The 13586-nt window shown below is 39.3% G+C and overlaps 1 protein-coding gene across 1 annotated transcript; it reads right to left on the bottom strand.

The window, feature by feature from the left end:
• Positions 1-2161: 2161 nt before the first annotated feature.
• depdc7a (DEP domain containing 7, paralog a) lies at positions 2162-11716 on the bottom strand. Its single transcript, XM_059355114.1, has 9 exons — positions 11639-11716; positions 7885-8347; positions 6010-6140; positions 5687-5879; positions 4629-4849; positions 4333-4475; positions 4119-4244; positions 3390-3468; positions 2162-3242 (listed from the first exon to the last, which is right to left on the bottom strand). Exons 1-9 carry the CDS (start codon positions 11652-11654, stop codon positions 3019-3021), a joined length of 1596 nt encoding a protein of 531 aa, XP_059211097.1. The 5' UTR covers positions 11655-11716; the 3' UTR covers positions 2162-3018.
• Positions 11717-13586: the final 1870 nt, after the last annotated feature.

The raw sequence follows: 13586 nt of genomic DNA, 5'->3' as shown, positions 1-13586 counted from the left end.
TTTGTTTTGTTTTTTTATTTGATTTAACTGATGCTTTATTGCTTTCTCTCTCTGTAGCTAACAGGACATTTAATCAACTTCCTTTTTAAAGGAACACTCCACCGTTTTTTCATATTAAAACATGTTATTCGGGTAAGTAAGACGAGTTGATACAGACCTCTTGCGTCTCAATGCGTGCACTCAATCGCCCTGGCGCGCGGAGCTACTTGGCTAGCACTTAGCTTAGCCCAGTTCATTCATTAGGACCCAAACAAATGGACAGTTAGAAGCGACCAAACTCCTCCACGTTTTCCCTATTTAAATACAGCTACACGAGTAGTTAAACGACCAAGTATGGCGACACAAAATGAAACGTGGCGCTTTTCGAAGCGGATAAAAAGGATAACTATAATGTATGGCGGAATAGCACTTGGGAGCACTTCGACTCGGCGCAGTAATATCACTTCCGCTCCCTCTCACTTCCGTCAGGAGTGATGACATTACTGCGCCGAGTCGAAGTGCTCCCAAGTGCTATTCCGCCATACATTATAGTTATCCTTTTTATCCGCTTCGAAAAGCGCCACGTTTTATTTTGTGTCGCCATACTTGGTCGTTTAACTACTCGTGTAGCTGTATTTAAATAGGGAAAACGTGGAGGACTGTCCATCTGTTTGGGTCCTAATGAATGAACTGGGCTAAGCTAAGTGCTAGCCAAGTAGCTCCGCGCGCCAGGGCGATTGAGTGCACGCATTGAGACGCAAGAGGTCTGTATCAACTCGTCTTACTTACCCGAATAACATGTTTTAATATGAAAAAACGGTGGAGTGTTCCTCTAACACGGCCATGCCAGGCCTGATCTTTACCACTAGGGGGCAGCATATGGCACCCAGCTGAAAAGATCAAGTTTCCTCTGTTCAAATAATCAGATTCCCCCTGACAGCAGGATTTCACAGGCTTAGATTTATCATATCTACATAAGGGCAAGATATATTTTTAATGTCTTGGGGAAAGGGTTTGCTTCCTTTTGCATTTTAGCTATGTTGACTTTTAAGGGACCCAAAAATCCAACATACATATTTTTCCTCTTACCTGTTTTATTGATCAATCTTAATCAATGTAGGAGCTCTAGTAGAAATAAAAAAAAGTTCATGAAACTGCTCAAGGTCTTTGGATTATCTTAAGTAACAGGGTCTTGATTAATGGAAAGAGGCATTGCTGATGAGTTTTTCAAATGTATTTTTTTAGCAGTACAGGCAAGAAAATATAATGTATAATATGTTTTTTGATATTGAACTGTCCCTTAAGTGTGAAAATACACTACAAAAAAAAACTACTTGAAATAAACTAAACAGCATCAGCTGTCATAGCCAGACAGTTTTTTAGTTGAGACAAACTCTACTTGATTGTAAGAAAAAAATAATAAACACCTGCCAGCTGCTTATTTTCACATTGGCCTGATTACGTCATTATTTGTCTGCCCTGCACAGCCTTTGTTCAGAATAAGTGGCAGCCTATCTCGGCTCTGAGCTGATTCACAGGTCACACTTGGGCATAAAACAGAACACCACTCTATTGTCATATAATAAAGTCTGAAGGCAACTTTGAAATTAGCGCCATTTGGAAAACTATCAGATGCTAAACTAAAAAAAACAATTTAATGAAGAAAAAAATGTTTGTGTTTATATTTAATAGCTTCTGAATGATAAACATGTTCTAATAGAGCTCTCTACCTAGAGTACCTATAAAGTAAAGTAATTTTTTATTGGCTCATTGGCAGGTTAGCTGGGAATTTCAGGTCCCTCATTACAGTTAGAGAAAAGTCGAAACATAATAAAAGTTTGGTGATTTTGCCTTCTAGCAACAAAGGCATCTCTAAAGTCTGACAAAAAGAAAAGAACAAAATGTCTTGGAAAGGAAAGCATCGCTCAGTTTCTTTTTTAAACTGATAAGCCACTGTTTGCCTTGCACAACTTGATTTTAACTGAAAAATTGGCTGCAAAGAGCCTTAGATTTTACAATTATGACTTCCTATTAAAAAAGGAGGGTACTGTATGTCTGTTTTTAACAGAAAATACATTATTTGTGTCATATGGATCATTTTCTTGACATACGAGATGCCATTTGTTCTCTTTTCATACACATTTGTGTCTGCAATGAAAATCAGGCAATGCACACTTGAATGTTTGACAATTCCAGTTGAATTTTATTAACATTTGCCAAAATACAAACAAGATGTGAGTGTTTTAAACCCAATCTGGAAATGCTTTTGTCACCTGGAAATGTGGAAGCGATTTCCTCGGCTGATTAAAAAGAATACATAACCTTTATTAAAAACAGAACCCTGAAGATACCACTAAAACGTGGTTAAGGTTTTAAGTTAAAAAAAAACAAAAAAACATACAAGCATCTGTTTTGCTGATATGTTGCAACAAACAGAAAAACCCAGAGGGCTGCTTCTCATGAATGCCTCCGACTGTTTACGACAGCACAACATCAGACTTTCAAATTTCCAGGTTCAAATTTCCGTTTGAGGGTTCCTCAAGACATAGCTCTACTGTGCATCACATTGTATATGAGAAACCACATGAACAGACACATTTTTATTGCTAACACTGTTCCTATTGCACAAGCACAAAGAATACATCCATTGAAAAAGCGATATATGCATGACTTGTCCGAATCCCATCAAGACGCGTTGCAGTGTGAAAACATAAAAAAAACTCTCGAGAACACTTGGTTCATTTTGTTACATTGGGAAAGTAACAGTCCTATTCATAATTGACAAGGACATTTCATATTAGTGTCCTGCACCAAAGAAAATATCTAAGAAATGAAACATGTCCTTAAATATTGCAGCTTATTACAAGTCTCCACAATTCACATTCACATTCTTGTTCAGTAGTCTAAACTTTCTATATATAAACAAATAAAATCCACATACACTGCACATCTTCACATCATTTACATCACATTAGCTTTTGTTCTTACTTCTACCTCTTTTTACATTATAATACATGACCTATTTTAAACAAATAAATATCACTGTAGTAACATGTTGACACTTGATAATCTATTTCCAAAGTACTGAACAAAAATCTCTGGGTGGCCTTTATAAAACTGTCCCAGCAGCCGTCTTTTTTCTTTCGCAGAGAGTTTAGGGTTCTCATGGACTGTCCGCAGTAAAGACCAGAGTTCCTCTTTAGTGGTTTTTTGTGCATTTTCTGAGAAGGCCTGAGCGCTCAGTCTTGTGCAGTATGCTGATCCTGCAGTGAAGAGAGATAGGAGAAACACAGATGAAGTGGAGGAAGAGCTTATCTCATTCATACTGAAGAAAAAGTGTTCTTCAGTTACACAAACAGCTGCTAAGAAAACAAATATATGAAATGAATGTATAAGGAAAATCTGCAAACCTGTTATTGCATCTGGATCCTTCCCATTCAAAATATTCATTATTCTGTCACTGACCATCTTGTGCAATGAAACAGGAATCTGGTGGAAAAGAGGGCAAAATAAGACAAGTTTCCATTAGTCTTGGCTTAAAGATCCAATGTTAATTCTGCTGAAACATATTACGTTCACCTGAAAAGATGGTTATGAGAAAATCCTTTGTGGAAAAAAATATTGTTTTGTAAATGAATGAGATAATTATTTTTATTTAAATATATTTGCCTTTGAGAAAATATTCTGACTTTTTCTGAATTAATGAGCTAATTATCAGAATTTTTCTGAATTAATGAGAAAATTATCAGTTTTTTTTAATGAATGAGAAAATGATCTGACTATTTTTTAATTAATGAGATAATTATCTGACTCTTTTAATAAATGAGAAAATGATCTGACTTTGTTTTAATCAAAGAGATAATTATCCAACTTTTTCTGAAATGATCAGATAATTACTTAATTAAATAAAAAAGTGCGGCTTCTTTAAGGAAAGATTTCTCAGAATTAAAGAAGATAATATAATTAATTCAGAAAGGCAGGGCAATTTGTTTTCATCTAGTGAGTGCATGATACTTCTGTATAATACAAATACAATTATGAATTCTCTTTCAAGTAATATCTGATGTGAACACCCCTCCTACAACCCCACACACACGCACACACACACGCACACACACACACACACAAAGAACACTCACTTTGAACAGATCACAGTGGTTATCCATCATGAAGAGAACCATCAGGTCCACCTTTCCTTTGGAGAGTCTTCTGCTGTAGACAATTGAACTTGAGAATGACCTTTTCACCGCCATTCTGTTCTCAATCTGACAAAGAATTATTTTGAGTTAATAAAGACCAAACACACATACACACACATGTAGTGACGCATGTGAGAGGAACTCAAGCACTCACCTCCTTGTGCAGTTTGACCTCCTGTGGTTTGGCTGCGATAGCCATGAATCTCAGGAGCCTGCGGAGCTCCTCCCTGCTGCGAGAATCCTGCAGCTTCAGACTCAGCTGCAGAGCCTCTAGAGCCGGCTCTTGCTTGCCATTCACTGACAACAGAAAATATCAGGATGAAAATACTGCGCTTGAGATAAGCAGCCCTTGTGATTAAACTGGCATGGGCTGAAACATATTTGAAAACCTTTCTTCATCACAGAAAAGCCTCCTGAATACAGTAAGACACCAAAAACATCTGTTCTCACCGAGTAGCTCCGAGATGCCGGAGTGAATGTCGAAAATGTGGTTGCTGAGCAGAGGTGGCTGTTGGGTGTGACCGTAATGCTGAGCCAGGACGTCATAGAGCAGACTCTTACATCGGAGCAGGTCGTCTGCACAGCCAGCTAAACCTCGACTGACCTCCACCACCAGCTCATCAGGCAGAAACTCCAGACAGTCCACAGCCCCTGACATCCACTCATCAGCCCTGAGGGGAGAGGGAAGTGTAATGATTACAAACACACAGCCGACAGATTGGTCAAAGGGAGACAGATAGAAGTTCTTGACCTTCAGGATAGAATCAGATTGCTGTTAAAGATAATTTCAATTATTTTAACCTAGATACCGACAACTGATTTTACCTTCAAATCAACAAATCACTGCTTAATAAGTTAAATATGTTTTCCTCCTCGTTTCTAGAATTAAACAATTGAGCTTTCCTGTGCACAGTTTAATACTAGAAGGCTGTTTTTTTTAACATTCATTCTGCTGAGAGTGGAAGGTTTCTGTGTGCTTATTGAAATTCTGATTTTAAGGGGCGGGATGAATATGATTTTGACATCACAAATATTTTGTTGGTCAATGCTGGCCTAACAGCAGCTAATAAAGTGTGATGTAGAAACTAAAAGTCACCAGTGCACCTTCTCTGAGAGTGGGCTTTACAATAAAGTAGGAAAAGTCAGCAGGAAAACTTTTAAAATGACATCTGTGAAAACTAGCATATTCACAGATTTTGTCATTTTAATGAGGTAGAAGCAGAAAGAAGATATTTTTGTGGAAATGATTCCCTTTTTTTATGGAAAAACATCAGTAACACATAATTGTTCCAATCAGGTTATTTGTAGATATGTCTCAATACCACTGGAGGGGATCTTTAACATTTTTTTATATTGGTTAAAGAGCAAAACAGAAGTCCTTATATACATGTAATTTAGGATTCAGCTGGCTGAGAGTGAGAGAGAGAAAAAACAGCAGATTTGGAGAGAGAAAGATCTTAAGAAACATACACACAGTTGACTAATAAAACAAACTTGCATAGACTTACTGTGCTTCACTGAAGGCCTTGAGAACTTCTCTGTCTAGGTAGCTTGATGTGTACAACAGGTCGGGGTCACTGTCCATGCCATGCAGGGGAGGCCGGGACGGGTCTTTGCCTTCCAACAGCTTCTCCAACAGGGGGAGCTCTATCAGCTGCAACAGCCTGAACACCGCCTGCTGGTGCCACACCTCGTTCACAACTGTGAAAACACAGAGTGAAAAGCCATAAGGGTCAATGGTACATGGACACATAGTGTGACTAAGCATTTGCTGAAAAAAAGAACACATCGCCCGTTTAATGTCAGGCTCATCAGGCAGAGGACGACTTACGCTCTTGTGAGAGGCCGAGGTTGATCATCTGAGGGGTGATGGTAGAGCTCAGGTTGAGGTTTCCCAGCACGTCCTCCAGTGATTTGTCTGTTTTTACAGGAGAGTGGCTGGAGTAGCTCAGCACCCCTTGTCTGAAGAGTCACATAATAACAGCAATCAGTTGAAATGATTGGGAAAAAAAACTTATTACAGGGACAAATGTGGCATCAGACGGCAAATGTTTTCTAGTAAATGTGATTCAGCATGCAATTTAATGCTGTTTTGATTCCGATCATTTCAAATCAAACAGGCAAAATAAATGCTCAATTACCAACAATTTCTGATGAACATTAAATAGGACATGTGAAGTATGTTCTCTTTCTTCACATTATTCCTATGAATACTTGATTTTGGCCCTTGTTGCAAATAATAAAAGCCTAATTTAAAGCGTTAGAGCACATGGCTCATCTGGATCTTTCATCTCCCGTTAATGATCAGTCTGGAGCTGTTACTCTCACAACAAAAAGTGTCGAGGCCATGTGATAGCACCTCACAGGTAACGCATCCTGCCTGTCTCTGCTACATGCTCAACAGCCTCCCGATAACTTATTATTCAGCATCAGAGTAAAGAGGAATCAACTGAGTTTAAAGGAATAGTTCCACAATTTGGAAATCACCTTCTTGCTCAAAGTTAGATGAGATATTTTGAAAGCTACAGCCAAGCAGTTAGCTTAGCTTAGCACAAAGACTAACAAAAACAAGGGGAAACAGCGAGCATGGCTCTGTTATAAAATCTGTTTACCACCACTGCATCGTTTTTGTCATTTTGTGTTTTTGTAGCTGTTTTGCTCCTTTTTAAAATAGTTTTTAAAAGTCTCTTTGTGGTCATGTTGTGTCTTTTTTGTCTCTTTGTAGTCGTTTGGACTCTCTTTGTAGTTCTTATATGTCTCTTTGTAATAATTTTGTGTCTCTTTGTGGTTGTTTTCTCTTTTAATAGTTGTTGTGAGGTTCTTTGTTTACCCCTTAAGTCTCCTTGCAGTTGTTTTGCATGTCTTTATAGTTGTTATAATTTGGGGGGGTTTGTAGTCGTTTGTGGTTGTTTAGCCCCTTTTTATAGTTGTTACAAGTCACAAGTCTCTTTATGTATCTTTGCAGCTGTTTTTTTTTTTTTTTTGTGGTAACATGTGGTTACTTTTTGTGAGTAACATTTTGAACCTGTTGAAAGCCACGAGGGACTGCTGGGCCTGTTCAGCAATGTCCAGTAATCCATTCATGTTAATATGTTATATCTCTATTTAAATTAACAACACATTGTGGTTATACAGGGTATGTTATGTGCCGGACTATTTCCTGGCTGGGCTCAGTAACTTCCTGTAGGCTTCATCACCACCAGCCAAGAAAATAGGCTACTCCGGCACATAAACCCCCAGTAAAAACAACATTGCTATACACTTAAGAGATTCAAGATCATAAACAAGATTAAAATTTGTGAACTTTCGAGTTGGTAGTAGCTGGATTTTGTCACCTCTGTGATCCTGTATTACCAGTCTTTTGTGCTAAGCTAAGCTTCTAATGAGAGTGCTATTGAGCTTTTCATTCAACTATCAGCAGTCTCATCATCTCAGTGGATTTCTGTCTGTTTTGTCTTTTAAAATTACTTTAAAAACTTCTTTATTTGAAATCATCTTCATTGCCACACAATGGTGGTGAGGGTGTTACATAATTTCAGTATCAAGTCATTACTACATGATGGGACTTTAAGAGCCTCCAGTCACGCCTCACTAGTTTCAGAGGCACCCAGTCTAAAGCCATACTGGATTTGGGATTAACTCTGGAGGAAGGAGAACAAAGCAAATCCAAAATAAGATCTGAAGATGTTATGACACCAGTCTGTACCTTTCACGTGACGGACTGTAGCTGTTCTTGTTCCTGTTCATGCTCGGTGAGTCATAGCCGCTCTCAATGGTGGTCGTGGAGTGAGACTTGGTGTTGGTCAGCGATGTTGTGGAGCCGGTCGTCGGGCTCAGGAACCTGTACAAACTGCAGCTGCTGTCCTCAAATGTGGCTCGCTTCTTTTCTTTCCCAAATACTTTCACGCCCACCGGCTCAAACACCCTCGAGTCCATCAGGGCCTGACAAAGCCGGACGGCCTTGTAGCGGGGCACCGCATCATCACCAAAGAAACGGTTCAGGGTGATGTGTGCCAGCACCACGTCCACCGCCTCTGAGCCAAGGAAGCAGTCATGGTAGGACTTAAGGTTGTGGCGCCGGCGCTTAACTTCTACATGAGTGTGGAGATTGGAGATGATGCTTCCCCAGATGTACGTGGCCCGGAAAGGCTTCCCAGCCATACCTGGTTCTGATGGACGAGGAGAGGAGAGAGTCAGGGAAAGACTATCAGTAGTGTGGGAATGAGGGCTGAAGTAAAGATGATAAAGACTGAAATCAGCCAGGAAAGCAGGGAATGAGCTTCCTGGACATTAAAAGGTGACATCTCACCCAAGATTCACATTATTGCTGCACAGATTCCCACAAACTGGCAATGATAGTCAAAAAATGACTATAATATCTAGCTGAAAAGGATTATGTGATTATCTACCTTGGCCGCTTGACTATGCTTTTAATCAGTTAATTACTTAAATAATCATCTGTGTGACTAATTAAGAAAAGCATTACCAAAAAATCAAGTTTACGATTGTTTTTTATAAATACAGACTGTAAAAATCTCTTTAAAAATGATGCAACTTTTCTTTTCTAAACACAAGTCTTTGGTGATCCACAGCTGACATTCTCAGCTTTGTCCATTGTCTGAGAACTTTCTCACAAACTACAGGGAATTGTGCTTTCTGTCTTTTCCAAACACACGCCCTCTCCTCTGTGTGATGACACAGAATCAGTTTTAAATTTACTGTATGTGGGTGTAACAAGACAAGGTCCTGGATCAATGCACCTCACTGGAGTAGTAACCAAACCCAAATCCTTTTTTAAGTCATGCGTGTGTACATTATACTTGTTCTCATTCACTAACACATGTTTAACATCTAATAATCAAATGCTGCAGTCAGCCAGTGTAGGATAAAGACATTGATAAAAAAAAAAAAAAAAAGCATCATCAGTGCCTGATTTTCTTATCACACCAGACACCCGATGCAATCTTTCTTCGTGCTCATTCAATCACAAACGCACAAGGAAACACAGACAATGATCATATTGTGAGCCTTCTCTCACAACAGATATCCTCATATTTTATTTTCCACCAGACGGGCTGCATTGCAAGTAACACACAAATCAGTAAATGATTCACGATTCAAACACTCCATCATGTAATTTTTCAAAACATCTCATCTGCACGTCCTCCACCGAGAACCAGACCAGTGAAAGAAAGTAGAGCTGGCCTCAGTGAGACGTTAGTGTGGCTTTCATCTCACAACAGGAAACATTTAAGGCCTGTTGAGCAAATGTTAGGGGAGGATCTGAAAGGCTCACCGAGGCCGGGGGGCTATAAATCAGGCGCTGTCACTGGCAGACCAGGCTCCATGTTATGATAAGACAACATGACAAATACTATTACTGACCCATCTGTAAAAGTTGAAAACAAAAACACTCGGGAACAGTACAGCAGCAAGCAGATGTTCACCAACTCTTAAAAAAAACAACACAACGGCTCACAGAGAGCTGGGGAAGGAGTGTGGCAGATATCTCAGTGATCTGCTGATTAATGAGACACATCTACGTCAAACTGTGTCTTCCTCTGGGGGAGAACTGGGGAGTTGCATATTAGGGAAGAACAACTGAGGCTGCAGCAGCTGTTCAAGTAAAAGCACCTTTCAAGAGTTTGTATGCATCACATGAATCATGAGAAATATAATAGTGCAATGAATTCAAATATTTCTTTCAATGCTTGAAGACCCTCAAGTTTGAAAAATGACATTTAAAGGGGCAGTTCATCCCAAAATCAAAAATACATATGTTTTTGAAGTAGTTGTAGCCTATTAATTCATCTAGATTGCTTTGGTGTGAGTTGTCGAGTAGATCAATAGCACTACAGGAAAGTGTAAAATATGGATTTTTAATTTTGGGGTGAGCTGTTCCTTTAAAAATAAACATGAGAAGAAGCCTATATGATGCAAATACCAGTCAATATAAATTCCTTATAAAATGCAGACTTTCACAGGAATTATGTAGATTTTGGTAAGGACCACTAGTATACACACTCTGCATCATCAGAATGAAATCCTTGATTTAGGAGTTAGGGCAGGACCATCTGGAGATCCCATCAGGGGGCCCTGGATTACCAGTCACTATAAATCCGGATCTGATCAATATCCATTAATGCTTTTTAAGGAAAAAGGAAAAAAAAAAGGTGGGGGTCAGGTGTGGGTCAGAACAATTCTGGGAACCCGGCTGTGTTCTGTCACCTCCTGTTGCTTGATCCAAGCTGAGATGTGAGCCCTGATTGTTCAGCTGACGCCAAACTTATTCCCTGTGACTTTGGTCCCCCCTATTAGAAAAAAAAACCGTAGATAGACTGCAGGAGGATGATAAGAGAGTATTAACCCGCAATTAAGCCAGGGACAACAGAGCACAGTGTGTTTGTACACACAGTGGAGGTAAATAACCGCAGAGGGAGCAGTGCAGTGTGCACAGGAGGATCTCCCTCTTGAGAACAAGAAGGTTAACACCACTCTCAGAACTTGAGCTGCTTTATCATCACTGTGGCAGCAGAGCAAAAGCATTGATTTAATTTCCAAGCACCGGTGCCAGAACCTGCACCGAGTTCAGGACTAATGATTTCAGCCAGGCGGTGAAAATGCGCCGTGGCACCTTCAGACTAATAGCAGCAGGTTGTTAATAGCCTGTGGCAGATACCTTCATTCCTCCAACATGCTGAGACCAGTGAGATTAACCGAACAAGCCTCAGGGCGCAATATGAACGCGCTGAACCACACACAGGGATATTGGCCCGTATGAATTTGAACCCTCACATCCTGTGTGATATATAACGTATGGTGGCCTATACACACAGGCGCGCAATTACCCTGCTGTACTGGTGTTTAAACACAAACACTGCAGGCTGCTGAGTCCACACTCTGCAATCATGTCAAACTACACAGACGTTGCTCTGTGAGCTTAAAACTGAAAGCTTTAAATTATTCATTAACCTTATAATAAATCTTATAAATCTTAGTATCTTAATTACACAAAATAAAACTAATATTTTTTCTCACACATTTATAATTTATTTATAATGTTTAGCGATATAGCCTAATCGAATTACAAAAAAATGGCCAAATATGACACAAACACCGTAAACATATTTTATGAACAATTTCCACTCTTTAGAATGAACATTTCAATGTGAATAAGCGCACATGCTCACTTACAAATAGTGGCACAAATAGTGCCAAACACACGGTGTGCGTAAAAAAAAGACGCCAAGAAAAGGTTAAATAATTACTTAAAAACCAATCGTTTCACTCAAATCAGTAGCAAAGGACACATGGAAAAGTTATATCAAACGTCCCATCTCAAAGCAGCAGGTTACACAACTAAACAAACCAAACTCTTCTGGTAAAATATTTCAAACACGACAGGAAATAAACAACATCCAGCCATTATTTTTCAGCTTAAAGTGATCTATTATTCTTACCTGGTGTTCGATGCATAAAAACTTCCTCCAGTGACTGTTAAAACAGCCATTCAGACTATGTCCTCTGTCTTCAATTCACAACGTGACGCACGCAGCTCACTACAGTCAAGCCCGAAACCGTCCCCTCCCACTGCGATGCATTATTCATGTCCCAATCAGCGCGCTGCCCGGACATTAACATGATAATGAGGCTCTCACTGTTTCCTTAAAGTTCAACAAACGGCGCATTAACTCACCTATTTTACATTTAGCCATTTGGTCCAGAGCTGAAACTGTAAATAAGGATGAAAAATGGTCAGACATACCATATTTATTACCAGAAACAAAAGCCAAAGCTCCTCCAAGGATATTTTTCGCCTTTACAGGTGGCTAACATTATTTTTTATCACCAAAAAGTCATTATAATACAGTGTTAGTAGCCAAAGCCAATGTGTATAAATGCTAATATTTCCAACTAAATCCCTTATATAAATATTCTGATTGATCAAATCACAGACTCAATTTAAAGTAAATGCCAAGGAACCAGGAAGTTTTCACACAACCTTTCACTCACAAAGTCACACCCTTAAAGCCTACACTGCAAGTAAATCTGATAATGACTTACGGTATCAAACAGCAGCTAATGTGTGAGGCAGTTTGAACTGGGATTTAAAGGACCAAAACATTTAAAGAAAATAAAGGAGAATGGGAGTGTTTGGGGGAAACATTTACCTCCATTCTTCAGTCAAAACAATAAGGACACAGACTTACAACGTGACTTACAACAGGTGCCTTGGGTGCCAGACTGGCCCTGATGCTATCTCATCTGGGATCATCACCATGCAGGCACTAAACTTGAACGTCCCAAGATGGCTTTCATAAACAAACGTGCACACCCCAGAGTAAGCACATAGGAGCTGCAGTGAGGACAGATTTCATGAGCCCTGTGCCTTCTAACCTGAGGTGTAGTCTGACAATGGAAAAGTAGTAAGCTGATACTGTAAACCCAATGTTGGTCACTCGCTGAAAGGAAGACAGAAAGGAAGACAGCTACTATCATCACGAGACAGGGTTATGGTGAAATGGGGCGAGGCGAGTAAACCGGTTTGATTACACTTCTCTTTACCTCTTTCATGCAGAAAAAGGCTCTTTTACAAAAGGTGAAGTGAGAATGTGAGAGGCTAAAAGAAAGAGGTAGAGATTAGGCAGCTTTTTCAAACCATTTGTTTAGAGCAGAAGGCCACAGTATGCACATACCGTTGAAGTGCTCTTGAGCAATGCAGGGTGCTCTAAAGACATTGGACATTTCAGAAGCAGGCTCTACTGAAAGACACTAAAGTGGTATTACAAAAACGTAGGATCCAATGTTTTCTGAGCTTAAAACATGCCACAACCACGTCTACATTTAATAAAGTTATTTTAAAATTGAAATGATTACATTTAAAGCACATCAAGGGTTGCCCCCTGATTATATCACCGACTTATTAACCCTTCATGAGTTCCCCTGGCCAAAGTCTGTCAATTACTCCTAGGTCAAGGCTGACAGCCAGAGGAGACCAAACCTTCAGAGTCTTTTTAAACCCTTTGATGCACAACATGGGTCTAAAGTTTTTATATTCTTTATATTTGCAATAATTAATTTCATCATTCAGTATTGCAGGGTTTTCTCAAATAACTTGTTTTTGATCACATACATCCTATTTTTTTGTTTTCATTTCTTACTTTTTGAATTAAAACCCTTTTTTTTATCATTACGCTTCTCATGCACAAGGTAATTTTTGACCCATGTTGTGCATCAAAGGGTCACCAATTCACCAATCACCAATTTAAAAGCCAACCCAACCCAAACCCAAAACCAAAGAAGACACAAATATTAACTATCCCATTTTGTTGAATTGGTGTTTTTCCAATGGAAATTATTATTAATTGCTGGCTCTATTAAGTCTCAAATGTTAGAATATGTGATTTT

This window comes from Centropristis striata, chromosome 2 (assembly GCF_030273125.1).
Source record: "Centropristis striata isolate RG_2023a ecotype Rhode Island chromosome 2, C.striata_1.0, whole genome shotgun sequence".
Lineage (NCBI taxonomy): Eukaryota > Metazoa > Chordata > Actinopteri > Perciformes > Serranidae > Centropristis > Centropristis striata.
This window is presented reverse-complemented; position numbering and strand designations above follow the sequence as displayed.

Coding starts and splice junctions, on each gene's coding strand:
- depdc7a (XM_059355114.1), bottom strand. Junction 4,245..4,332: donor AGGTCAAACTGCACAAGGAG/GTGAGTGCTTGA, acceptor ATTCTTTGTCAG/ATTGAGAACAGAATGGCGGT. Junction 3,243..3,389: donor GGATCCAGATGCAATAACAG/GTTTGCAGATTT, acceptor TCTTCACTGCAG/GATCAGCATACTGCACAAGA.